The sequence below is a fragment of the Odocoileus virginianus genome, chromosome 9 (assembly GCF_023699985.2).
Source record: "Odocoileus virginianus isolate 20LAN1187 ecotype Illinois chromosome 9, Ovbor_1.2, whole genome shotgun sequence".
Taxonomy (NCBI): Eukaryota; Metazoa; Chordata; class Mammalia; order Artiodactyla; family Cervidae; genus Odocoileus; species Odocoileus virginianus.
In genome coordinates this window covers 74636620-74661868 of record NC_069682.1, presented here as the reverse complement: position 1 = coordinate 74661868, position 25249 = coordinate 74636620, and the positions used below count along the sequence as shown (strand labels likewise).

The following is a 25249-nucleotide window of genomic DNA, read 5'->3' as shown; positions in this document are numbered from 1 at the left end:
GTGGGCGGGGTGGCCCGTCCCCATCTAGCGCATTGTCGCTGAGGACTCTAGCGCCTGCCAGTCCCCCAGGCTGGAACTGCCCCTGACGCAGCGGCCTCATTCAAATATTGCTTGCTCAGATAGGCCAAGGAGCCACTATCACAGCCTTGTTTCATGTCTCTGAGATCATATCACTCTCAAGAAATTACTCTGCTGATCTGACTGTTTAGTGCGGACTGCATCACTAGCCACCATCCAAGTTCTATCAGAGCAGGAAGTAAATAGTCAGGATCACCCTTGTACCTCCAGGGGCTAGCACGCTGCCTGGCACATGGCAGACGCTTGTAAGTAACTTGCTGCTGAAGGAATGAGCAAACCCTCAATGGAAACTGCAGGTTAATTCCATCAGTCATACTCGCCCTATTTACTTGGGCCTACTATGTGCCGGGCACCAGGCCAAGTCACTGGGGATAGATATATCAGCGAGGCAAAGAGGTTTTTATTAATTCCAGGTTCTGGAGGATTTATTGAATGTAAGGGGCAAGGGAAAACAGGTAATGAATGAATAAATCTGTATATGTGTCTGTGAAGTGAAGTGAAGTTGCTCAGTCGTGTCTGACTCTTTGCGACCCCATGGACTGTAGCCCTCCGTCCATGGGATTCTCCAGCCAAGAATACTGGAGTGCGTTGCCATTTCCTTCTCCAGGGAATCTTCCCAACCCAGGGGTCAAACCCAGGTCTCCCGCATTGCAGGCAGGCACTTTAATCTCTGAACCACCAGGGAAGTGCCGTATCTGTCTGTAGAGATAGACAAACTAGATAGATCTACAGATAGAAGGATAGACTGGTAGATACAGATAGAGATACTCCAGATGACCATGGTAGATTTGATAAATTCTAAGAAGATAAAGCAGACCAGAAAGTAACAGGGGAGCCACTGGATGGAGGAGGGACAGCAGGATTAGAACAGGGGGGCTAGCCAAGAAGGGCCTCTCTGTGGATGGCATTTGAAATCAAGACCTGAGGGCGTTAGGCAGGGTGGCAGGTGGATACAGAGGGAACAGTAAGCACAAAAGCCTTGAGGCTGGAAAGAGCTTGGAGCTGGCGCCTGAGGGGAGGAGGGAATAGCAGGTGAAGTCAGACGAGCGCGGGGTCAGATCGTGGGGAGCAGCGCCCACAGGCATCAGGAACTCCACCTTGTCACTTAGAAGGCTGGTCCTCGGGCCTCCCCCCGGACCCACCGAGTCAGAACTCTGGGCTGGCCCCGCGGCCTCCGTCCTAACAAGCTCTCTGGGTGGTTGTGATGCACACAAGAGTTGGCGGACCCCCGGGGCCAGGGGTCTTGCCCCAGCGACCGATCCCAGTTGCCACCCAAGCACGTGAGCACGGTGCTCTTTATTTCACTGCTGGGCAGGAGGCCCGCCCCACGCACCCACCCAACTGCTGCCGGCTCGGTCCTCTTCTGCAAACCACCGGGGCGACCCGGCTGCCCGGACTCGGCGGGGACCAGACTCCCAGAGCGGCAGGTGCAAAGGCGCCAGAGCCCGGGTGGGGGTGCCAAACGCGCCGGCCCAGCCCTCCGGGGCGCGGACAGGGCGCTGGCTGCTGCAGCCCCGGGGGGTAGGGGGCGCATCCCTCGCTACCCGCAGCCGCCCCACCGCGTGTGCGCCGTCTGGACCCCGGGGGGACCCCGCGGCCCGGGGCATCGGGATTGGCCGGCTGCTTCCCCCGGGAGCCGCAGCCGCGAAGCCAGGTTGGTGCGGCCGGGCCGGGCCAGCGCCCTCTAGGCAGCGGAAGTGGCGCTCGCTGTACATCCGTCCTCCCCGCCTCGCGGAGTTGGGAGAAGGAAGGCTGGGAGGGTGGAAAAATAAAAGGAAAAGTCCCTGCACCATGTAGACCCGCGCGCCCCGCGCCCTGGCACCCCGGCCGGCCAGGGACCCCCCTCGCCCCCCAGTCTGCCGCCATGAACGCGAGCAGCGAGGGCGAGAGCTTCCCGGGCTCAGTGCAAAGTAAGTGCTTTTCCGGGCGCAGTGCGCGCTCCGGGGCCCGGGCCCAAGCACGCCTGCGACGCAGCGGGCAGGCCCGGGGCCCCGAAATCGGGGTGACGGCCCGGAGCCGGCGTCTCGGGGACCCGGCGGGCGCGCCGGACGGGAGGCGCCGGGGTGGGCCGGGGGCGGGCGCTCCCGACCCGGCGCGAGGCGGGGGCGCTCGCCAGCTTCCAGAGAGCCCCCCCGGGCAGGGGGCGGTGGGGGAGGGCTGGCGGCTCCGACCATCGCCTACCCGCTCGCGGCATTCCCCGCCCCCGGCGCAGCCTGGAGGTGGATTGGGGGTAACCGCGGCCACGCTGATGGGAAAACTTCTGTCTCGGTGGCCCCGAATCCTTGAAGTCTGGGGTTCGGAGGACTGCACGAGGTCTGGCTGGCTGGGCTTGCAGGCTTCCTGGAAAGCCTTGTCCACGTTCAAGGTGGAGATCTGAATGGGGAACGGGGCCGTGGGCGTGTTCTTTGCGTTTTGAGTTTGGGGTTCATTTTCATTATGATGACAGCCTTTTCCAAGCCCGTGGTCTCGCCGGGCTCCTTGATTCCTTGAGTGTAGACCAGGGGCTGAGCGCGAACCAGCCACCTGGGAGCTCCAGAGCTTATTTTTTTTAAGGGGGGGGGGGGGAGCTCTCTGGGCCCCACCTACCAGGCGGCGGGGCCGGGGTTGGGGGGAGGAGGATGGCCTTGCCCTGGGCGATTTGGAGGCACAGGAAGTTTGAGAACCCCTGGCACTTGTTAGATGTGACTGCTAACGACTTGGAAGACACTGGCTCCCAAACTTGTCTGTGGGTTCCTTGCATAACTTGTGAGAAGCGCAGATTTCCCTAAACCTCAGTCCCCATCCACCCCACCTGCAATAGGACTCAGTATCTCCGAAGTGGGGCTCGGACGTGTCCGTGTTTAAACCCACCCCAGCCCTTATTCTGATGCCCAGACAGGTTTGGAGAACTTTGCAAGGATAAAGAGGCTTCTCAGGCGGCGCCAGTGGTAAAGAACCCGCCTCCCAATGCCGCAGACGGAAGAGTCACAGGTTCGATCCCTGGCTTGGGAAGACACCCTGGAGAAGGGCACAGCAACCCACTCCAGTATTCTTGCCTGGAGACACCCATGGACTGAGGAGCCTGGCAAAGATAAAGAAATTCTTTTTGTTGATGATGATGAAAAAAACAAACAAAAAAATAGACCCAGTGTTTTCTATTGGGTCTCAGTTCATTACAGATTTTCATAGGGGATATTTTCAAATTCAAATAGGACCCCTCAGTAATAACCCCATCACGTGACATGCTGGGGACCCCTGTGCTGGCCTTTTACAAGCACCATCTCATTTAATTCTCCTAACCACCTTATGAAGCACAAACTTCACCGCATCTCCTCCCTGATATCAGTCCTACCATTAAGGAATCTCAGCGATGCAGTCACTATGCCTCTTAATTCCTTGTCTTTCTCTTAGCTCGGGCACCTCAGTAGCTACAGGAAGACAGTGTTCCAGAGAAGAGAAATGTCACATCCTTCTATCCATTGATTTCAGTGTTTGCAAGATGGCTTATAAAACCACCATGCTCAGTGCAAAGTATCTTTTCTTAGAAGTCAACCAAATTGTCTTTCTGCACAGAGATGTCTTGGTTGTAATGGGACATTGGACATAATGCAAATATTTTATAAGTTTTTTTAAAAAAAATTATGAAGCAAGGATGTCGACTGTATATGCACAAAGGTGGTTTTCATACTATTTAGACTCAGGGAAAGTTGGGAATAATATACAAACCTTATAGTTAGTGAGAAATTATGAGGCTTAGAAAATATGCAATAATGTGTTATCATTAAATAGTTATATATATACATATATAAAGAGATTTTAGTGATAGAGCACAATGCTTGTACAACAGTATTGGGGGAAAGATTAATTTACAATGCACTACGATATAAATAATTTTTAATTGAAAATGAATGGAAGAAAATATTTTGTAATGTTCATGGTAGCCATAGGTGGAAAGACTGTAATTTCCCTCCTTGCTTCCTCTCTCCCAAATTTTCTGTTATCAACATGAATTTCCTTGTAATAAGGCAAAGAAAACTTTTAAAATAAAAATTCAGTTTGTCTTATTAGTTACTTATTCATTGTATTTCTTTATTTAATAAACATTTATATAGCAGTTTCTAATATAGTGCCAGGACTATGGTAAGCGCTTTGCAAGTATTAAATACAGTATTAATTCTTGATATTGTTACTATAGTGAAATAATGTCTCTGTCAGGAATTAATTTTGCTTACAAGTAACTAAACTGAACTATACTGGCCTAATTAGAAGTCTGGAATTGATTGGTTCTAGGGTTGATTTAGGGGATCAGTGAAGTAACTTTTGTAGAGATCTTACTATTTACCTCATGTTACAATATGGCTGCAGAAGCACCTGGCATCACATCTGCATTCAAGGCTGAAGGGAGATGAACAGTGCCAACCATGTCAGCTCCCTTTTTATCATGTTTTTCCCTGAAGCTCCTCCAGCACTGTGCTGGAGGGATTCCCAAGTATGTCATGAACCAAAATTATTCAGGCTAGTGGTTCTCATGATGGGGGAGAGGGTTGGAATAGTGGGAGCATTAGTTTTCATAATGACTGAGAAGTACAATTACATTTTATCTGAGATAGAAGATGGTCCTTTGAAGTGCAGGGTAGCCTTCTTGAAGTGCAGGGAAGAACCTTTTTGCATGTAATACCACTAGTGCCCCCACAGGGAATAATCAGGAGCATTACTTGGGTGGGTATGTTGCTGCTGGGCAGAACTGAGGTTCTGTGTGCAAGATAGATATTGGACCAACAGCTAGCCACGTCTGCCACCGTGCCCATTTTTCTTATGTGGGTCTGGTGTGTGTTGTCATTCCAAGCTGTCTGAAATTAACCCCTGACTTCCCCTTTGTCCCATGAAGTTCCAGGTGGCACAACAGTGCTGGTGGAGCTGACTCCCGACATCCACATCTGTGGCATCTGCAAGCAGCAGTTTAACAATTTGGACGCCTTTGTAGCTCACAAGCAGAGTGGCTGCCAGCTGACCGGCACGTCTGGGGCGGCGCCCAGCACGGTCCAGTTTGTATCGGAGGAAACGGTGCCTGCCACCCAGACTCAGACCACCACTCGAACCATCACCTCCGAGACCCAGACGATCACAGGTATGGTTGGGGGGTGGGGTAGTCACTTAGAGTTGGCCTGGCTGTGTCCCAGACGCCTCTACAGATCTTGTTAAAAATATAGACATCCAGGGCCCACCCCCTAGGATTGCTGATTCATTAATTTTAACAAGCTCCATGGGGAAGCTAGCTGCCTGGCCAGGTTTGGGAACTGCTAGGTTAAAACATTAAGTGGTAGCAGTTATAAATTGTTGTCACGTGCTAAACAAAACTACCAGACAAAAACTAGGTTTTTAAAACAAAACCAAAAAAAAACCCTATATACCAAGAAAAAAATACATGCAGGAAATGGTAAAAAAGGAAAAAGTGGTTATTTGGGGTGGTGGAAATAAGTGTGTGATTCCTGAATTTGCATTATTTATGTAAAGGACAAAAAAAAATGTTTAAGAAATTTTTTAAATCTATAAACAAGTATTGATGACTCCCCTTCTCTGTGCCGCCAACCAGAAAAACAGAAAAGTTCATCTGAGTTCTTGGTCGTGTCCAAAAGAAACCGCAGATGGATCCAAAAGTTAAATGTGCACAATGAAACCGTCAAAGTTGTAGAATAAAAACTATACACACGCGGAGACACCCAAACACTCACACACCCCTACGCTTACTCCTTTATAATCTGCCTTAAGGGACAAGACAGATCACTTTAAATATAGTAAGTCACCCATTTATGAGATAGTTGGTAGACACACTGTTGGATCCTATGGGAAAATAGAGAATGTGTTTGTTAGCTAAAGGCATTCAAATTTTTAAATCCAAAAATATATTTATTAGTACTGTGCCTTCCAAAGAAAGCAGATTGATTATAGGATTGCGCCCCCCCCCCCACACACAGAGAAAGAATTGTTATGTAGTTGCAAATAAAGTTACCATTTTTCCAAAGTAAAAACAATGTATAAAAAAAGCCTAAAGACAACTGGGGCGGGGGAGGGGAATGCAGTACATGTGACTAAGGCCTAATATCCTTCATATATTAAAAAAAAAAAAAAGCCCTAAAAATCAATAAAAGGACTAAGTGGAAAACTCAGCAAAGAGCATCAGTTGCTGCTCAAGAGCCAGCAAGTATACAAGGATGCGCCATTGCCTCATCATCACTCAGTAATAAAGAAACGCAGATCAAATACTGCTTCCATTCATATAAGCCGGGCAATTTTGTGATATCTTTCAAACTTTAATTCTTACATTTAAAATCTTTCAAATTTTAAAATGTACACATTTACCCAGTATGTGCACTTTTATAGGTATTTATCCTATAAAACCTGACAAGTAAAAATGTACAAGGGTGTTTATGGATATACTGTAAAGAAAATGGAACCTTTGTAACATATATGTCAGGAGGAGATTAGATGAATAAATGCCACAGATGATGAATAATAATCTAATAATTAATTAGGTGAATAAATTCAGACAGTGGAATGTGACTTAGCTCTGAAAAGGAGAGCTAGATCTGTGTACCCACATAGAGTCTCAGGGTAAATACAAAAAGGCATATATATGCATACATATTATATTCAAGGAAAGCTTCTGGAACAGGGATGAGGCAGGTAATGTTAAAAAGAGGAGTCACCTCTGCCAAAGTCGTTAGGGGATGGTGGGGACTCTGGTGAAACAGAGAAAGCTGCTCTTTGGATTCAATCAGTTAGATATTTGGGTTTTTCTGAGAAACTGAAAGAGGTAAAATTTCCCAAATTTTAAAACTTTGTTAGGAAACTTCCCTGTCAGTTCAGTGGTTAAGACTGTGCTCTCACTGCGGGGAGTACAGGTTTGATCCCCAGTCAGGGAACTAAGATCCCACGTGCTAGGCAACGAGGGGAAAAAAAAACTTTGCTGGTCAAACAAAATACATCTGGAGCTTGATCGAGCCCATCAGCCACTTCTGACTTGTTTTCATTGTTTTGCAAACAGTTAATCGGGAGCTAAGATGTGGAGAACCTCCGAAGTGGGGGTACCAACTTTTACCTTATCAGTTGTATGTTGATGTTGTGTCTGAATTTTTTGGCAGCAGGTAAAGTTTTGTGGTCGTTTCCTTAATGTATCCAAAATAATGTTTCTGCTGAAATTTGTTAAGCATTGAAATATAATTGATCACCTCACAAACTTTAATCAGGTTACCTTGAGGTCTTCCCACTTTTTCCTGAGTTTCTCTTAATCTCATCCTAGAGGAAATCACCAAGAAAGTGTTCGAACTGAAACCCACCTTAGAGATGAGCCTGGTGCCACCTTCTCATTTTACAGCTGGATAAAGTGAAGCTGCAAGTGGAGATGAGAGATGGTTCAAGGTTCAAAACAGCCCTGGGACTTAGGTCCCTTGGCCTTTGCCCTCATGGTCTTCTCCCTGAAGCTCTAGTGTTGGGTTATCTGTTCTCAGAAACAAACTCCCAGCCACCCCGCACACCAGTGTGAAGCCTGGGACCCGAGGCCCCAGCACAGGGGAGGCCTCAAGACCCGTCATGTGTGGCCGTTGCGTCTTTCTGGGCGCTGAGCCTTCACTGGTGCTGTTCCCTCTGCCTGAAATACCTTTCCCGCCTTTGCCTGGCTGACACCAGCTCAACCGCAAAACCTAAGGTTCAGGGCCATCTGCACACAGGACCTGGCTTCATCTCAGGACACTCCCCTCCGCTCCGAACCACAGTAGCCGTGATGACGTCCTTTCTGTTTTCCGAACGAGCCGCTTTACCTTGAGCCTTTGTATGTGTTGCCCCCTCTGCCTTGAACTAACTTAACGCTGGTGCGTGTGTCAGAGCTGGGCTTAACTGCGTTGCCTCAAAGAGCCCGCCCGAGACCACACACATGTGCACTGTTCTCTCAGATCAGGTCCCCGTAATTAATGATCGTTTGCAGAACAAACTTAAGGTCTGTCCCACTGCCTTTGGGCCCCCAGCATCATTCCCAGCATGGGTTCTGTGTGGATGAACCCACGGGGGCCCGCGTCTCACGTCCACTGGTGAAGCTGACCCCGCACCATGTAACCGCCCCTTCCTCTGTCCTAGTTCTCAGCTCGGAGACCTTCACCCGCCTCCTGGCATCTCCACGGCCCAGCCGTTATTCACGGTAGCAGTGCCTCAGTTTTGCCGACCGCCCTGTACGCCTCGGCGCCCACTGCTGGAGGTTCCCCACCGCACAGAGCTGATGGGGGCGCCGTGCGCCAGAGACGGGCTGCTGGACCTTCATCCCGGTCGGCAGCCCTGGGCTCTGGGCATGTCGCTCACTCGGTATTCCTCGTCTGCAGAAAGGGATTATTAAAAAGGGTACCTAGTACTAGTAGGTGCTGCCCAGGTGGCTCAGGGATAAAGAATCTGCCTGCAATGCAGCAGACGCAAGTTCGATCCCTGGGTTGGGAAGATCCCCTGAAGAGGGAAATGGCAACCCGCTCCAGTATTCTTGCTGGGAAATCCCATGGACAGAGGAACCTGGCGGGCTACACAAAGAGTTGGACGTGACTTAGTGAGTAGACAACAAACAAATACTATTGGGTTGTAGAATTAGGTGCCTATATCATTGGGTTATTGTGAGACGCTGCAATAATCCAAATAGAGAACCTGGGACAGTCATTGGATTCGGTAAACGACCGCTTTTATTAACATGAAGGGCTTCCCTGGTGGCTCAGCTGGTAAAGAATCCGCCCACAATGCGGGAGACCTGGGTTCGATCCCTGGGTGGGGAAGATCCCCTGGAGAAGGGAAAAGCTACCCACTCCAGGATTCTGGCCTGGAGAATTCCACGGACTGTATAGTCCATGGGGGTCGCAAAGAGTCAGACACAACGGAGCGACTTTCACTCTATTAAGATAAGTGACTGAGTGACTTTCACTTTCTTAGCATCAAGCTGAACGCACAAGTGAGGTTAGCAGGACGCTGGGTCTCTGGCTGGCCCAGCTGCTCTCCCCGCGTGTGCCTGCAGCTCCGCCCCCAAACAGGCAGCATCTTGCTTTCCCCCCGCCCCCATTCCTCTACAGTTTTGCTTTGCTGGGTCCCGCTTCCCCAGAGTTTGGGCTTCAACGTTGCAGCAGCAGCAGTTTGGACCGGGGTCCCTGGGGATCTTGTTAAAGGCGCTGGTGCCAGGGCTGCACCTCCGGATCCGCCTGGCTGAGGCGCAGGCCTCTGCATGTTTAACAAGCTCCCCGGGGGTTCCAGGCCTCGACCCAGTTGGAAAGGTGCTCACCGCCCGGCCCCCACCCTGGCAGATTCCTCTCGATACCCACACCCAGCCCTTGTCCAGGGCCCGTGGTCCCTCCTCAGTCCTTGATTAAACCAGACCCTTCCTCCTGCTCAGCCGCTTCGGTCCTTGCGACACCATGGACTGTAGCCCACCAGGCTCCTCTGTCCGTGGGATTTTCCAGGCAAGAACACTGGAGTGGGTTGCCATGTTGGATATAAAGTAAAATTTATTCTCTGCCTGCTAGCTTTGAAAGCTGCCTATCATTTGGCATAGAACTTCTCTATAAAAGCAGTAAAATTAGATCTTGATGCTGGTGGAAAAAACTAGCATCCTACATGCATTTTTCTAAGTTCCCCCCTTGAAGTCATGGGGCTTGGGGTCAGGCCCCTGTGTTAAAGTCTTGGCTATAGAGGGCCTTAGGAGCTGTGTTATAAGAGCTTGTGTTGTCTCCTTTTTAAAGTGGGGACAAAAATACATAGAAAGGCCATGGAACTTGGTAGTGGAGAGAGTCTGGGTTCCTGAGCCAGACTGCCTATCTGGGTTCAAATCCCAGCTACATCACTTCCCATCCAGGTAACCTCGGGCAGGTAACTTAGGGTCTCGGGGTCTCCATTTGCCCAGCTGTAAAACGGGAGAGTGATGATAGTACTCACCTCAGAGGGTCACTGCCAGGGACTCCTACATGGTAGACACTCAAGCTGTCAGGGTTAGTTCTCATTACTTACTTACTGAATCAGGGGGCTGTAGAAATTAAGTGAAACAGCACATGGAAAATTTTACGCAGGCTCTGACTCATAGCAAGCCTCCAGACAGTATTAGTTGAATTATCACTGACTCTTCCTGCCTCTTCTGGTTCATTCCTACTTTTTTAGGACCCAGGTTAAAAGTCACCTCCACCTAGAAGCTGGCCATGATTTCTCCCTCCCTTCCCTACCCCAAAGGTTAGGTTCTTCACCGCTTCCTCAACCAGCACTTATCACAGTTGCCATCAGTTTATTTGGTAACAAGCAGTCTTTAGCCAGAGAAGTGAATTTAGATGCTCCGGGGATCAGGCAGGGGCAGCAAATACGGCAGCAGGTCAGCTGTGAGCGGGAGGGGGCGTCGCTGGGAGCTGGGCTAACTCCCCGGGCGCGGGCCATGCTGCTCCCCTGCTGAAGAGAGTCCCAGAACGTCCACGTGGGACAGGGCAGCTCTGACCGTGCAGGGGCAGACTGAGAACAGAACTCTGTTATCCTGCCTGAGCCTCAGCGCCCCGGGCGCCCCCTCCTGCCCCGCTGCTCCGCTGCGCTATCGACTTTATCTGCTGCTCCGCTGCGCTATCGACTTTATCTGCTGCTCCGCCTTCTCCGCATCTCAGCACGGTCGCTGAGACATCAAGTCATAGGCTTGTCCCCACTTCCCGACAGCCTCCAGTGCAGGCTTCCTTGACGCCTCCTCGCAGAATCACCTACCACGAGCCCCACACATCTAAAACTCTACATGCCTCCAGGCACCCTCTGACTGAGACCCTCCACAGCCCCCGTGGGGTGAGGCCTCCCCTACCGTAAGGAGTAATCAACTTATTCAACTATAGGTGTGTCCCTGGTGGTCTTTGGCCAGAGGTCATTGACCTGGGGAAGACCCAGCCCACCTAACTGATGTTGAAAGCCTAGAAAACAGAATTATCTGAAGGCTCAGTTTGGCCTGTGGGCCTCAAAGTAGTGGGTTGTTTCGTTTTCTTTTCTTAATTTTAAATGACCCTTATTCTGTATTTGCAAAACAACTAACTAATAGTAAGCAAGGTAGTGGTTTAACTTCTAGTTTACTAGACTATAATCTGCCTGGTTTAGTCACTAAGTCGTGTCCAACTCCTTGCGACCCCGTGGACTGTAGCCCGCCAGGCTCCTCTGTCCATGGGATTTTCCAGGCAAGAACACTGGAGTGGGTTGCCATGCCCTTCTCCAGGGGATCTTCCCAACCCAGGGATCGAACCCAGGTCTCCTGCACTGCAGGCTTACTCTACGGACTGAACTACAAGGGAAGCCCCATAATCTCCCTGGAGCAGGGACTAATCAGTCTTGCTTTCCGGCTGCCCAGCAGCAGGCCTGGCACATCCTAGGCGCTCAGTAAAAGTTACCAAGTAAATGCAGGAGGGGGCGTGGTTCAGATTCAACTCGTTCAAGTCCATGAGGTTCATGGCATGGCGCCTGGCTCCTCACCCAGGGCCCGGTGAGGGCAGCTCTGGGACTAGCGGGCACCAGATGCTGGAGCCGAGATAATGGAGATGCTTCCCTTGGAGAATTCCAAGACATACAAGCCCAGCCATGTGTGACCAGTACCCCCTCATGCAGAGAGTTCATGGAGTAGGTTGGTCTTGGCGGGGAAAGCCATGGGGGAAAATGATGAGTGAGATCACACGCATGATAGACCTTGAGAATCTCACTGGCCTCTGGGAGGAAGACAGCGGGAGCGGGGCATATCCTCCCGATGGTCTGGAGGTGGAGAAGCTGACCCCTGCTGCTGCAGGGAGCTCTGACCACAGTGGCTGGAGATGATACAGGGCGCATGGAGTAGCGGCCCCTGCTCTGATCCGGCCTTTATTCTCAAGGAGCTAGGGAGCCACTGAAGGCTGCCGAGCGTGTGAGCAATTTAGTAAAACAAACTAGGTCGTGAGTTGCCCGGAGGATCCGGCAATAATAATAGTAACAGCGAATTCTTGTGTGTGTGTTAGTCGTTCAGTCGTGTCTGACTCTGTGACCCCGGGGGCTGCAGCCTGCCAGGCTCCTCTGTCCATGAGATTTCCCAGGCAAGAATGCCGGAGTGGGTGGCCATTTCCTCCTCCCGAGGATCCTGCCCACATCAGGGATGGAACCCACGTCTCCTGCGTGGGCAGGCGGATCCTTTATTGCTCTGCCACCTGGGAAGCCCGGCTAATTTCTTACGTGCTGCTTATTATTGTGCCAAGCAGTTTTCTCACTGTGTGAAGCAGGTTTTCACAACTTCAGTTGTTAACGAATTTAACGTTTAATTTAAAAAATTAAAATTTTGCAACATATATTAGATACTAATAATTATTGTCCCCGTTTTACCCATAATGAACTAAAGCACAAAGGTGTTAAATAACTTGATCGAAGTGACAGACGCAGATAGGGGCTGGGAGCCAGACCTGGGGCTGGAAGCCAAGCTCTCGGACTGCAGAAGCTGTGCGTCTGGCCGCCGCTCGGCACCCTTGGTAAAGTCCTCATCGCAGCCTTTCCCAAAAGAACCCGCTGGAGCTTCAGTGAAAGACGGGGATCCCCAGCCCCCTCCCTTAACAACCCCGTCTGGGTGGTTCTGAGCAGGTCCTGGGAGTCTGGGCCAGCCAGTGAGGGCTCGGGTTAGTTCGGATGCTTTCAGTTGCTCTTAACACTAAGCTTCAAGAGGGCTGGAGTGTGAGATTCTGCTCATCCCAGGATAAGAGCTGGCCGGGCAGACCCAGGGTTTCTGCGTCATCTTGCTCTCCGGGCAGTAATGCTCCTCATGGCCACAAGGTGGCTGCTTTCCTCCTCAAGTCTTCACTCAGCCCAGCTCAGGGATGCGGAAAGGGACCTTCTCTTTAATGGAGAGGAAATGCTTCCCCAGGAATCCGAGGTCCCATCGGCTAAGATGGGGAACAGGCCCAGTTCCACTGTCTTGGTGTAGCCAGGCCAGAAAGGGTCATGGAGAAGGGGCTTAGCTGTGGAATCCAAGTCCAAAGCCCTTCTGGCCACCCACTCTCCTGCCACTACCCTCCTGGAATAGTCTCGGGCAGCAGTTCTCAAAACTGTTCTCAAAGCTCTCTCCTTTTGCATAAAAAGAATGGAAAACATGTGTAAATTACAGCTAGAAATATACCAGACTATACTCAGACCTCGCATCAGAATCTCTGCTTCCTGATCAGTTTTGAGAACCACTGGGCCGGGAGAGAGGCTGGAAGGAACTCTGGACTAGAACTCTAGACACTATCGGTGGCAATGTCTGGCACATGGGTGCTTCTTTTTCCAAAATAGATGATATGTCCACAGCAAACCACAGTGTCTTTGTCCCAGTTCCTAACCGCAGGCAGGCAGGTCTGATCGGTCCAGCTTCTGTGCCCGTGTCTGCCCCCAGACCAGCCAGCTGCTGCAGAGAGAGGGGCAGGGACAGGAATCAGAAGCTGGCCTTGGCCTCAGCCCTTGGAACCGGGACCTGCGGATCAGGTGTGGATGACATGAGGGGAAACCCTTTAGAAGAGCATGAGACCACCTTTCCTTACAGAATTCTCCCAGGAGTGAATGCTGAGTTTGATTCACTCGAATCATGACCCCTAAATGTGAGCTGTGAGTATGGACAATATGGGGAAAAGCAAACAATAGATTTAAATATGTGACAGTGAAGGAGTAGCCTTGATTTGAAAGATCATTTATAAGTAAATGAGAAAAAAGTCAAAACTTAATAACAAAAAAAAAGAGCTAATAGCCTGAACAGGCAGTTCATAAAGAAGATATGTGAATGAATAAAATATAGTGAAAAGGGATTCTTTACCAATTATGAAAGAAATGCAGATTAAACTAAAATGATCTCATATTGTCCTGTCAGATAGTCTGTGTGATAGCCAAGGTGAAGGGGAGAATATATATTGATTTAGATTTCCCTGAAGGGTCTTATAAAATGGCCATAAAATGACCATTCCACTTTGACCCGGTTCTTCAGCTTACAGGAGGTATCCAGAGAAACTAAAGAGATAAGTTAAAATTTTTGGATAGCTGTTATTTATAAAGGTAAAGCCCTAGAAACCAACTCAATGTCCAAAAAAGAGAAAAGGGTTCATTTAGCTGGGACGGCCAAAATGGTGGCACGCTATGTAGCCGTGAGAAATGGTGTTTTGGATGAACTGATAACGTGGCAGCATGCTTTCACATAGCAAAACTGTTTAACAAAATTGTTTAATCATTTAATAAGAAAGAAAAGAATACAAAATGATTGAAGCCGTGATCTCAGTTCTGTATTTTTAAAATCTATGTAAAAAGAATCCGTGAGCCGTCTGATCCATCACTAACTCGACAGGTGTTCCTTGAGCCCCTGACCTGCCAGAATCCTGTGAGGCTCTAGGAGACAGTGATGGACGGAATGGCGGAGAGGAAGGTCATCAGATAGTTTACCACGTGGCTAGCTACAGCGGAGATGAGTGCTTCGGGGAAAAGTGCAGAATTCCGTGAGCACGTCGTGCAGGGGGCACGTTGCCACGTGGGGACAGCGTTGCTCTGCTTTCCTTCTCCACGCTTTTCTGTGCTCCCTGGATATTCTCCAGTTGGTGTTTTCTTTTGTGTTGACAATATAATACACTTTTAGTTTTAAAAAAGAGGAAAGGATTAAAACTGGAGTTTTTAACCTGAGGAAGAGAAAGAGGAGCCAAGGGACCTGGGGGACGTGGACGACTTCAGATACTCGCAGGGCAGTTTCGTGGGAGGAGCTGCAGGGGCCCCTGTGAGCTCAGCGGGTCTCAGGCACCAGTGGGTCCTAAGCTCAGAGAGCGGTTTTGGCTCCCTATGAAATTCATGAGACAGTCTTACTTTTTAAGCAACATCATGAGTGAATGACTGAACACTCGAGGTACTCCTGCTACAAAGCGGGGCTGCATATAACAAGCTGTGCGTTTCAGAGGTGCAGCTGGGCACAGTGGCAAGCCAGAGAGAGCCCCAGAGTCACACAAACCCAAAAGCAGGGGTGAGGCTGTGAGCTGCTGGGGGTGCAGGGAGGGCGTGGGGGCTGATCCAGAAACACTGCACTTGATGGTAAGAGCCTTTACGCACGGGGGAGGCGAGGCCTTGAACTCTGGGGGAAAGTTAAAAATGAGACTCCCCCATCCCACCCACACCCCCAGAAAGCGGCAGCTCATGCTACAGGTCACCCCAGTGGAAAGAAGGGTTGAGAACATTCTTCCCTGGGGGTGAGTTCACGCCTCTGCTAGAAGCGCTTCCCCCGCTCAGCAGATCTGGGTGCTTGGGGTTGTCCCTGCTGCCTTCACGTCTGCTGGACACTCAGATTCCACTATTTATGCCAAATCTGAAGACAAACAAGGGACCCCCAAGTGACCCCTCCAGTTGGATGCCTTCCCCAAAGACGCCAAAAGCACCTGCAGCAAAGGCAAAAATAGACCAGCAGGACCGCCCCGAGCTCTGTGCACCTAGGGAAACAGCCCGCAGAACGTAAAGACGGCCTCCTGGGTGGGAGGAAATAGTGCAAACCAGGTTTCTGGAAAGGAGCTGCCGCAGAACACTCTCACGGTTCCCCTTTGCTGGGCCGCACCACAGAAGGGATGCTGAGGCTTGTGGGGGCGGGGCGGGGGCGGTCAGCAGACAGGCCGGCGTCTCCAGGGAGGGTGGGAATCCCAGGCTCAGGACCATCCTGAACCCCGGACGCGCCTCCCGGAGGGTTACAGACTCCGCAGCCGGACTGTAGGGAGTGCCTGGCCACCGTCACAACCCCCCACCCCCCGCCCCTGCGCCCCCAGTCTTCTTTCTGTCCCACGAGCTGGGATGTCGGGGTGCCATGACCAGCCGTCCTAGTTTCATCTCGGGTCCTGTGACCGGGGGAGCCCCCCGGTTCCCGGCAAGTGGTTGCTCCCCCTAAGCCTTGATCATTCCCACTCAGAGTCTGGTGCCCAGTTCTGTTCAGCTGTAGGGATTAATGTTTATTAAGACTCAGCTGAGGCCATACCCTGCCCTACTGATGCTCTCATGTAGCTTCCTGATGTCCCTGTGAAGCCGACACAGTGATTATCCCCACTGACGGGTGAGGAAACTGAGGCTCCAAGGAGATCCTCGACTGGCCTGAAGTCCCACCCGCAGGAAGTGGCTGAGCCTGGACTCTCGGTCAGTTCAGAGACACATTGTAACACCTGAAGGGGGCTGCAGCTGGGAATCAGCGAGATGGCTGCGCCCGGAGGCAGTCACCAAGGAATTGTCTTTGCACGTTTGTGAATGACCTGGGTTATTATCAGTCATCACTGCTTTACTCACTTTGGCAGAGATGTGTGCATTTTTTGGGGGGGGAGCTATGTGTGTTTGGTTTAATTTTTGTTTGAAATGTCTCCTGAGATACCGCAGGATGATTCAGATTGAAGATGAAAAGTAACTGTGCCCAGAAGTACCTAGAAATAGTAGTAGGTCAGTTTGATATTGATGAAGCAAATTTTGTTGCTGGAGAAACAACCATTGGTTTTTGCAAAGCAACAACTGAGAGAGATGGATTCCCTGTTAGACAAAGTTGGGTTGGGGTTTACTGCCGAGCTGCATGGAAAAGTATGGTCTGCGCCGTTAGTTCTCAGACTTGTGTTTATCAGAATCACATGGGCCACTTGTTAGACCAGATTGCTGGGCCCACCCTAGAGTTTCTGGCTCAGTAAGCTGGGGTGGGGCCCAAGCATTTGCCTCTGTAGCAGATTCCTAGGTAAGTCCAGCGCTGCTGCCTGGGGACCCAGCGCCGCTGGCTGGGGGCCACACTTTGAGACCAGTAGCTAAATCCCACAGATGAAGCATCTCAACAAGAGGCGGGTGTGGGTGATCAGGTCATCAGAGACTTGGCAAGAAGGTGGAACTTCAGTTTGTCAGAATCTCTTGCCAGCTTCAGACAAAAGCCGCTGAACTCCCCGCTACATGTTTCAACTGAGAAGAATGGAAACCATGAGTTTGCTCAAATGCCAAATGCTGGTCCACCTGGCTGTTCTTTGACATACGCTGGGATGAAGTTGTCACTGCTCAAGGTACCAAAGAGGTACATGCCAGGAACGTGGATGTCCTATCAAATGTTCAGTGAAGTCTCACAGAACCCATTCAATACATATAAAATGTCTAAGGAATATCAATATATGTAAAATACCTATAAGGAATATGAAAGCAATGCATTATCATGTGTTGAATTGACAGCTTTTAAAAATTTATTGTATATAAAATAATGTGACATCTTACGGTCTATACCATCTTAGCTTCAAAGAGAGAGAATGTTTAAGAGAAAATAACTGGCACCTCAGCCCTTTGGCATGAGTATTACTGCTTCAGGCAAAGCCGAATAAGGAGTGATGTCAGGCCCGTGTTGATTTAAAGAAGTGTACTTTGTAAGTACAGTGGAGAAGTGTCAAAGGTGGTGCCTCCGTGACTGAAGTTTGGGAAGCAGAATGTGACATGGGCTCTCAAAATCATCAGGAGGGCGTCTCAGCCGGACAGGTTCACCGGAAGAAGTCCCAGAGGCTGTATTTACTCCTGTCTGCAGCCAGATCTCTGTGTGACGATTACAGACACTACAGGAAGGGAGAAAATACATATTCCCAAACTGCAAATTATAAACTTAATTAACAAAGCAGTGAAAACAATTTTAAGAAAAGACATTTGGGACTGCCTGTTTTACTTGTTATAATGACAAGAGTTAAAGATGATAATGATGTTTGGTCTTCTTTTTATTCTTTTTCCCCAAAACTACAGTGAGAATATAAGGTTGTTTGGTGGGTTGGTTGGTTTTAGGAGTGCTTGAAGAGTGTTTGTGTTTAGAGAGTATTCATAGTTTGCCCAGAATTCCTTCAGTCAGTTCCTTTCTGGTTTTTGTAAGGTTTTTGTGATAAAGCTTATGAAAGTACAGTGCCTAATGCATTTGGGTGAAGTTAACAGAAAGCCTACCTGATATAAACAATAGGACATTTCTTGTTTATTTAATGAGTGTAGATTTGAGTGGGTTTCAGGGCTCTGGCCCAACATCTCGCTTTATGGTTACAAAGTGGCTGCCTCGATCCAGACATCACATCCTCATCAGGCATGTCCAAAGACAAATAGTAGGGCAGCCGGGGCAGCAAGAATGACTTTTTCTCAACGACCTCTCTTTCTGCCCCCACCTTTTTTTTTAAATCAGGGAGAACATCTTTTCCAGAAACACCCCCAGCGGATGTTCTCTAGGGTCTCATTGGCTAGAACAGGGTCACGTGATCACTCCTAAGCAGCAAGAAACAATGGGAAAACAATCTAACATATTTATTCTCACAAAGGAAAGTAGGCAAAGGGAGAAGCTACTGGGTATTCATATTATGAAAATTAATAATCATCCTATCTTTTAGTTTCAGCTCCAGAATTTGTGTTTGAACATGGCTATCAAACATATCTGCCCACGGAAAGCAACGAAAACCAGACAGCCACTGTCATCTCTGTCCCTGCCAAGTCACGTGCCAAAAAGCCCACCGCCCCACCTGCTCAGAAAAGGCTTAACTGCTGCTATCCAGGTAAAGGCGACATTGAGTCCTGCTTGGGTAGAGAATGTGACATCTAACAGGTCCAGGGCTCGAACTCCTGAATTCCCAACAACTGGGCAAAGATGTGCTCCAAACTGCTTGGCTTAGAAATCAACGCCACAGAATTTTCATCGTTACATGTGACCCACCTCTCACTGGCCCTGGTCACCGTGCACTTGGGCCCTAACACTTTAACAGCCAAGAATCTTTGAATGGCACTAGTGAGAATTTCAGATTACAGCCAAGAATCTTTGAATGGCACTAGTGAGAATTTCAGATTACTGTGAATTTTTCTTGGTGCCACAGCTTAGGAAGATATCCAGAAAGACTGTCCCTTATTTACTTTAAAAAAGGAAAACAAAAAAATTTATTTGGAAATAATTTCAGACTTAGGGAAAAGTTGCAAAAATAGTACAAAAAGTTTCTGAGCACCCTTTTGTTATTGTTCAGTCGCTAAGTCGTGTCTGACTCTTTTCCACCCCATGGACTGCAGCATGCGGGCTTCCCTATTCTTCACTGTCTCCTGGAGTTTGTTCAAATTCATGTCCATTGCAGTCAGTGAAGCTAGCTAACCATCTTGTCCTCTGCCGGCCCCTTCTTTTTCCTTCAACCTTTACCTTTCATCTGGATTTCCCAAATATTAACATATTACATTTGCTTTGTTTTTTTCTGGTGGTTGGTGATTTAGTCGCTTAGTCGTGTCCAGCTCTTTGTGACCCCATGGATCACAGCCTGCCAGGCTCCTCTGTCCATGGAATTCTCCAGGCAAAAATACTGGAGTGGGTTGCCATTTCCTCCTCCAGGGGATCTTCCCAACCAAGGAATCGAACCCAGGTCTCCTGCATTGCAGGCAGATTCTTTACCAACTGAGTTACAAGGGAAGCCCCTGTTTTTTTCTAAGTATACATATGTTTCCCCCAAAGTTGTGGACATGACTTTTACCTCTAAGTACCTCAATATATACTTCCTAGAAACAAGGAAATTCTTTTATAAAACCACAGTATAATCATCAAAATCAGGAAATTAACATTGATAAATGCTGTTATCAAACTGCTGACTTTATTAAGATTATGCCAACAGTCTCATTAACATCCTCTGTATCAAAAGAAAAATATTTTTCTCTTGGTCCAGGATCCAGTTTGTGATCACACATGGCATTTAGTTCTCATGTGTCTTTGGTTTCCTTTAATGCTACGCTTTTGTCTTTCATGAACTTGATATTTTTGCAAAGTAACTGGCCAGTTATTACATAAAATGTTCATCACTTTGGGTTTGTCTGATTAGATTTTGGTGCGGCAGTTTCAGTAGGACGCACAGAAGTGATGTTCTGTGCTTCTTGATACCTGGTATGAGGATTCACCCTGATACCTGCTGGTCCCATTACTATGTTATTAATGTTCATCCGTTGGTTAGGGAAGTGGCTTCTCTGTTTCTCCATTCTAAAGTAACTGTTTCCCTCTGGCATTCATCTTTCCTTGCCTTTTTAAGGTTGCCAGTTCAAGACTGCCTATGGTATGAAGGACATGGAACGTCATTTAAAAATCCATACTGGTAAGTGGTCACACACATCCCCCCTGCTGGGAGGTGGGGGTCCAGACAGGTCAAACACATGATATGACACAGACCTCATTGGTCATCACAGGAACACAAATACAAATGAAATAAAAACAAGACGCTGTTTCTACACATGATTTTGTCAGAAAATGTTTAAAGCAAGAAAACTCAGTGCTAGAATCGATATGAGCAAACTTAGGAGTGGAAATGTGAACTGGTGTGGGCACTTTGAAAATTGATCTGCCAGAATTAATTACAACTTAAATGCACCTGCTCTTCTCATCTGGAGGAGAATATCCTCTAAGCGTGTGTGTGTATGGTGTGTGTGTAATGACGGGTAAACAGAGCAAGAAGGGGGAGAAGAGTAACTTTTCACTTAGGTAGCTTTACACTGCATCATTGAATGGATACCTGAGTGTGTCACTTTTGCAGTTTCCAAGGGGAAATTTAACAAAAACTATTTTCAAAGAAGAAAAAAAGATTGATGCATGGGAAAAAAACCTGCGATGATTTCTTGTGATTTAATTTTCTTTAATGTATCATTTTTGTGTCTCCCAGACTTTAGGCATGGAGAAAGAATTACTTTAGGCTATTTTTAACAAAGTATTAGATGCTCATAAGTCAAATTATATAGTCATGTATAAATTCAATGAGTATCCATGTATATAAGGAAGGGACACTGAAATTTGTCATGGGCATCACTAATTGCCCAAAATCTGCTACTTAGCCTCAGATAAGTATCTATAAGATAAAATAAAGAAGACAAAATATCCAGCGGTTATCTCAGATATTCCTTGGCCAGGGCCAATGATTGCTTTGTTGCACTGGGGTCACCATCAGGTCTAATCAGCCTCACAGCATCTTGTCATTTGAATTTCATCAAGTTATCAGACTCTGAAATTATTACGTTTCAGGTATTGGTAAGCATGCTCAATGTACCAAGCAGTAAATCTCTCCTGGTGGGTGTCCTCTGTTGAAGGTCCATCAGTCACATACAGCATACTCATCATTGCAAGAGTAAAGTGCTATCATGATTCTTGAGAATCAGGGAACTATTATAAAAGCATCAGTGAGGACAGTGACCTGAAGTTCACTGCTGCACACCCTCAGGGAGCTCCCAGTTAACCAGGCTTGGATTTGTAAGGTGGTTTCTGCAACAAAGGTAACTGCAGCGCCTCCGTTAACATCCTCAAGTCGGAGAGCTGACGGCATGCCCTTGCCTTAGAAGGGGGTGTGGCCAGGGCCAGCAGCAGCCGGACTCTTTGCCACCCGCCCAGCTCCACCACTGTCCAGCATCGGAGTACATGGGCTGGCACCCACCGACGCTGCGTAGCAGCTGACAGTACTGAGAAGTGGTGGTTGCTGGATTTTCTGACTATGAACATTTTTAATAATAAAATTGTAATCTTTAATACACTTCCGTAGATGTATTCTTAAATCCCAGATGTTTATTCTATGAAGATAGTGATGACCTTTGACTGACAATTGACTCTAGCACTTAGCTATTTAGGATTTGGTCAAAGTATGTGTTGGGCATGTAAAAAGTGAAAATCCTGACTCACTGCCTACCTCCTTCGTATCTGATAACCTGCCCAGAAGTCATCAGTCTTTAGAGTCCAGTGCGTCTCATTCTTAAATTTTGGCCAATACGAGGCTTGCTGTGCTTGGCTGCTCAGTCGTGTCCGGCTCTTTGCGACCACGGACTGCAGCCCCCAGGCCCCTCTGTCCTTGGGATTCTCCGGGCAAGAACACTGGAGTGGGGTGCCATGCCCTCCTCCAGGGGATCTTCCCAACTCAGGGATCGAACCCAGGTCTCCCAGATTGCAGGCAGATTCTTTATCATCTGAGCACCAGGGAAGCCCATACTGGGCTTAAACAGACACAAAATGTACTTTTTCCATTTCTTATAAAATTAATATTGTAAAAAAAGAAAAATAAAAGTAAAATTAATATTGTATACACTGTCACTGCAGCTTGCTGTTTCTCACTTAATGCTGGAGGTCTTTCCACATCCCTATGTGTATGTATCTACCTCATTCTTTCAATGGCCAAGTAGGAAATTGGTTCAATAATTTACAGTATATCCATACAGTGAAATACTTCACCCTTAACAATTATGTTCTAGAAATTTAATGATATGAATATGATTGAAATTATTTCAAGTATAAGAAAGTAGTCAATAATAGGGAGAGAGTGTTGCATTTGGCTAAGAAGGCAAGGCCATCCTGGATTCTGATCCAAGTTGGGAGGGTTAAGTAAAATCATTGAGAGATACAGTACCATTCAAAAATAAGTGTTTAAATTGATATTGGCCAGGAAGGCTGTACCCCAAAATGTACACACACACATACAAAAGTCATCAGAAAAATTGGCAGGTGTTCAAGGGTGGCAGGGCTTCCCTGATTGCTCAGTTGGTGAAGAATCCGCCTGCCATGCAGGAAACCCCAGTTCAATTCCTGGGTTGGGAAGATCCGCTGGAGAAGGGACAGGCTACCCACTCCAGTATTCTTGGGCTTCCCTGGCGGCTCAGCTGTTAAAGAATCCACCTGCAATGTGGGAGACCCAGGTTTGATCCCTGGATTCGGAAGATCCCCAGAGAAGGGAATGGCTACCTACTCCAGTATTCTGACCTGGAGAATTCCATGAACTGGACAGTCCATGAGGTCACAAAGAGTCGGACACAGCTGAGCGACTTTCACTTCACTTCACTTTCACGGGTGGCAAGATGACAGGTGTGTCCGTGAATACAGATTAAGTTTCTGTAACAGAGAAGCTCAAATGCCAGCTCACACACGGCAGGGCCTATGCCTGTCTCACATAACTGTCCAGAGGTAAGCAGGCGGTCTAGGCAGAGAGGCAGCTGTGTTCTGGGAGGTCGTCTGGGGGCTGACGTTCCCCCTGGTGTCACCGTGCGTTAGGTACACATCCACCCTCCGCAGCCGTGTTGTCCTCGCATGTGCGTCCACCTCCACGTCTTGGGAACAGCTGGCCAGACAGGTGCAAAGAGAGAAAGTAAAAGTCAAGCAATTTCCTTTTAGGAAAGGAGCACATTCACCTTCTTTGCCGTTTGATGGATGATGACTTGATCGCAGAATCACCCCTGGCTGCGAGTGAGGCTGAGAAATGCATTCTTAGGCTGGTGAGCCACGAGCTCAGAGACTGAGTTTTAGGCTGTGTCTGTTATGAAAAAGAAGAAACCCAAACGGGTATAAAAGACAATGTTCCTCATTTTTACTTAGCTGCACTTTAAAAATTTGAGTTGCTTTCTATTTTTAATTGATAAGGAACTCATATTCGCTGTCAGAAAAGTCAGAAAATACTAATAAAGAAAATAGAAGAAGCCTTTCCCCCTCTCCCAAGATGTTAGCTCTTTGCCAGTTATCCATCTAGTTTTATTTATTATTATTATTTGTTTATTTGACTGCACTGGGTCTTAGCTGCAGCATGTGGGATCTAGTTCCTTCACCACAGATTGAACCCTAGCCCCTTGCATTGGGAGTGCAGAGTCTTAGCCGCTGGACCATCAGGGGAGCCCCATCTAGTTTTATTTTTTAACTGGAGTCTAATTACTTTATAATGCTGTTGTAGTTTCTGCCTTCCAACAAAGTGAATCAGCTATGTGTGTATATATATTTAAGTATATATATATGTAATATACATATGTTACATATATATAATACATGCATGTGTATATATATCCCCTCCCCACCACCCACCCTCCGGGTCATCACAGAGCACCAAGCCAGCTCCCTGGGCTGTCCAGCCGCCCCCACTCGCTGTCTGTTGACGACTAAAACCCATCCAGCTAGTTTGGGCGGGAGTTTCGAAATATCCTGGGGTGCCTCTGCCTTCCTCTCTTCTAAGGCAGCGGGAAGTAAGCCTTTTTCCTTTTTCATCTTGTCCCCTGCCGCCGCACGTGCTTGTTTGAAGGCGACAAGCCCCACAAGTGTGAAGTCTGCGGCAAGGGCTTCAGCCGGAAGGACAAGCTGAAGACCCACATGCGCTGCCACACGGGCGTGAAGCCCTACAAGTGCAAGAGCTGCGACTACGCGGCCGCCGACAGCAGCAGCCTCAACAAGCACCTGCGCATCCACTCGGACGAGCGGCCCTTCAAGTGCCAGATCTGCCCCTACGCCAGCCGCAACTCCAGCCAGCTCACCGTGCACCTGCGCTCCCACACCGGTAAGTCTTCCGCGCGGTCCTCGCTCTGCGCCCGCCGGCCTGGCGCGTCAGTCGCCGGCACCTTCAGGCATGTTGAGTCACAGCCTCGGGAAAGGAACTGCACACGTCAGTTCATCCCCCAGTGGGCCGTCTTGCTCTTCATCTGCTCAGAAGCATCTTTCTCTACACACCAGGCGAGAACAGTAAAGTTACACTTTATGCCTATCTTTATGTAGGTCTGTAACTCACTCACTAGTATTTAATCAAGAAGATGCTCTAAATGAAATAGAGATATAAAATGCAATTTTAGTAAACGCCTGCATAACACATGCTTAGATGTTTCAGTGATTTTTTTAAAGAATACTCATCAGTTCAACATGGGACAGCTTGATGGAAAAACTCAGCAGAGTAGGTAACTTAACAAATTATGTGTGTTTTCCTTTTCACAAGTGTGTATCTGTTAGCTTTTGACTCATTGATGCTGTGTAACAACCACCACAAAATCTGAGTGGCATATTATATTAGTAAAAGCATTTATTGCTCACATACTTCAGGTCAGCAGGGGGTTGGCTAGAGATTCCATTGATCTTTGCAGGGCTTGATCATGCGTGTGGGAAAGGGCAGGTGTCCACTGACCTTGGCTGGGCATCTGCTGGCTGTCCCCTGGCTTTGGCTGGGGCAGTCTGGCTCTGTCCATATATCTCATGGCCTCCTTCTGGGACCAGTGGGCTACTCCACGCTTGTCCTTCCATGAGGATGGCAGACAAAACAAGCATGCCCCAATGTGTGAGCTCATTTCAAGCCTCTGCTTGCATCCCATTGGCTAAAGTCAGTTACCTGATTGGACCTGGTATCAAGGGGTGGGGCTGAGCTCACCCACAGTGGAGGGTCATCAAAGGTTACATGGTGGAGGCCATGAAGCAACCAGG

The 25249-nt window shown here is 48.4% G+C and overlaps 1 protein-coding gene across 2 annotated transcripts in view; it reads left to right on the top strand.

Annotated features, from left to right (window-relative positions):
• The first annotated feature begins 1797 nt into the window (after positions 1-1797).
• ZFP64 (ZFP64 zinc finger protein) overlaps positions 1798-25249 on the top strand; it is a 73668-nt gene continuing 50216 nt past the window's right edge. Inside the window, exons 1-5 of one of the 2 annotated variants that reach the window (XM_070472766.1) lie at positions 1798-1988; positions 4946-5185; positions 18435-18596; positions 20094-20156; positions 24090-24341. In XM_070472766.1, coding sequence (XP_070328867.1) covers positions 1943-1988; positions 4946-5185; positions 18435-18596; positions 20094-20156; positions 24090-24341 — 763 coding nt within the window. In that variant the 5' untranslated portion in view covers positions 1798-1942. The remainder of the gene's footprint in view (positions 1989-4945; positions 5186-18434; positions 18597-20093; positions 20157-24089; positions 24342-25249) is intronic. The other variant, XM_070472765.1, reaches the window with a different exon arrangement.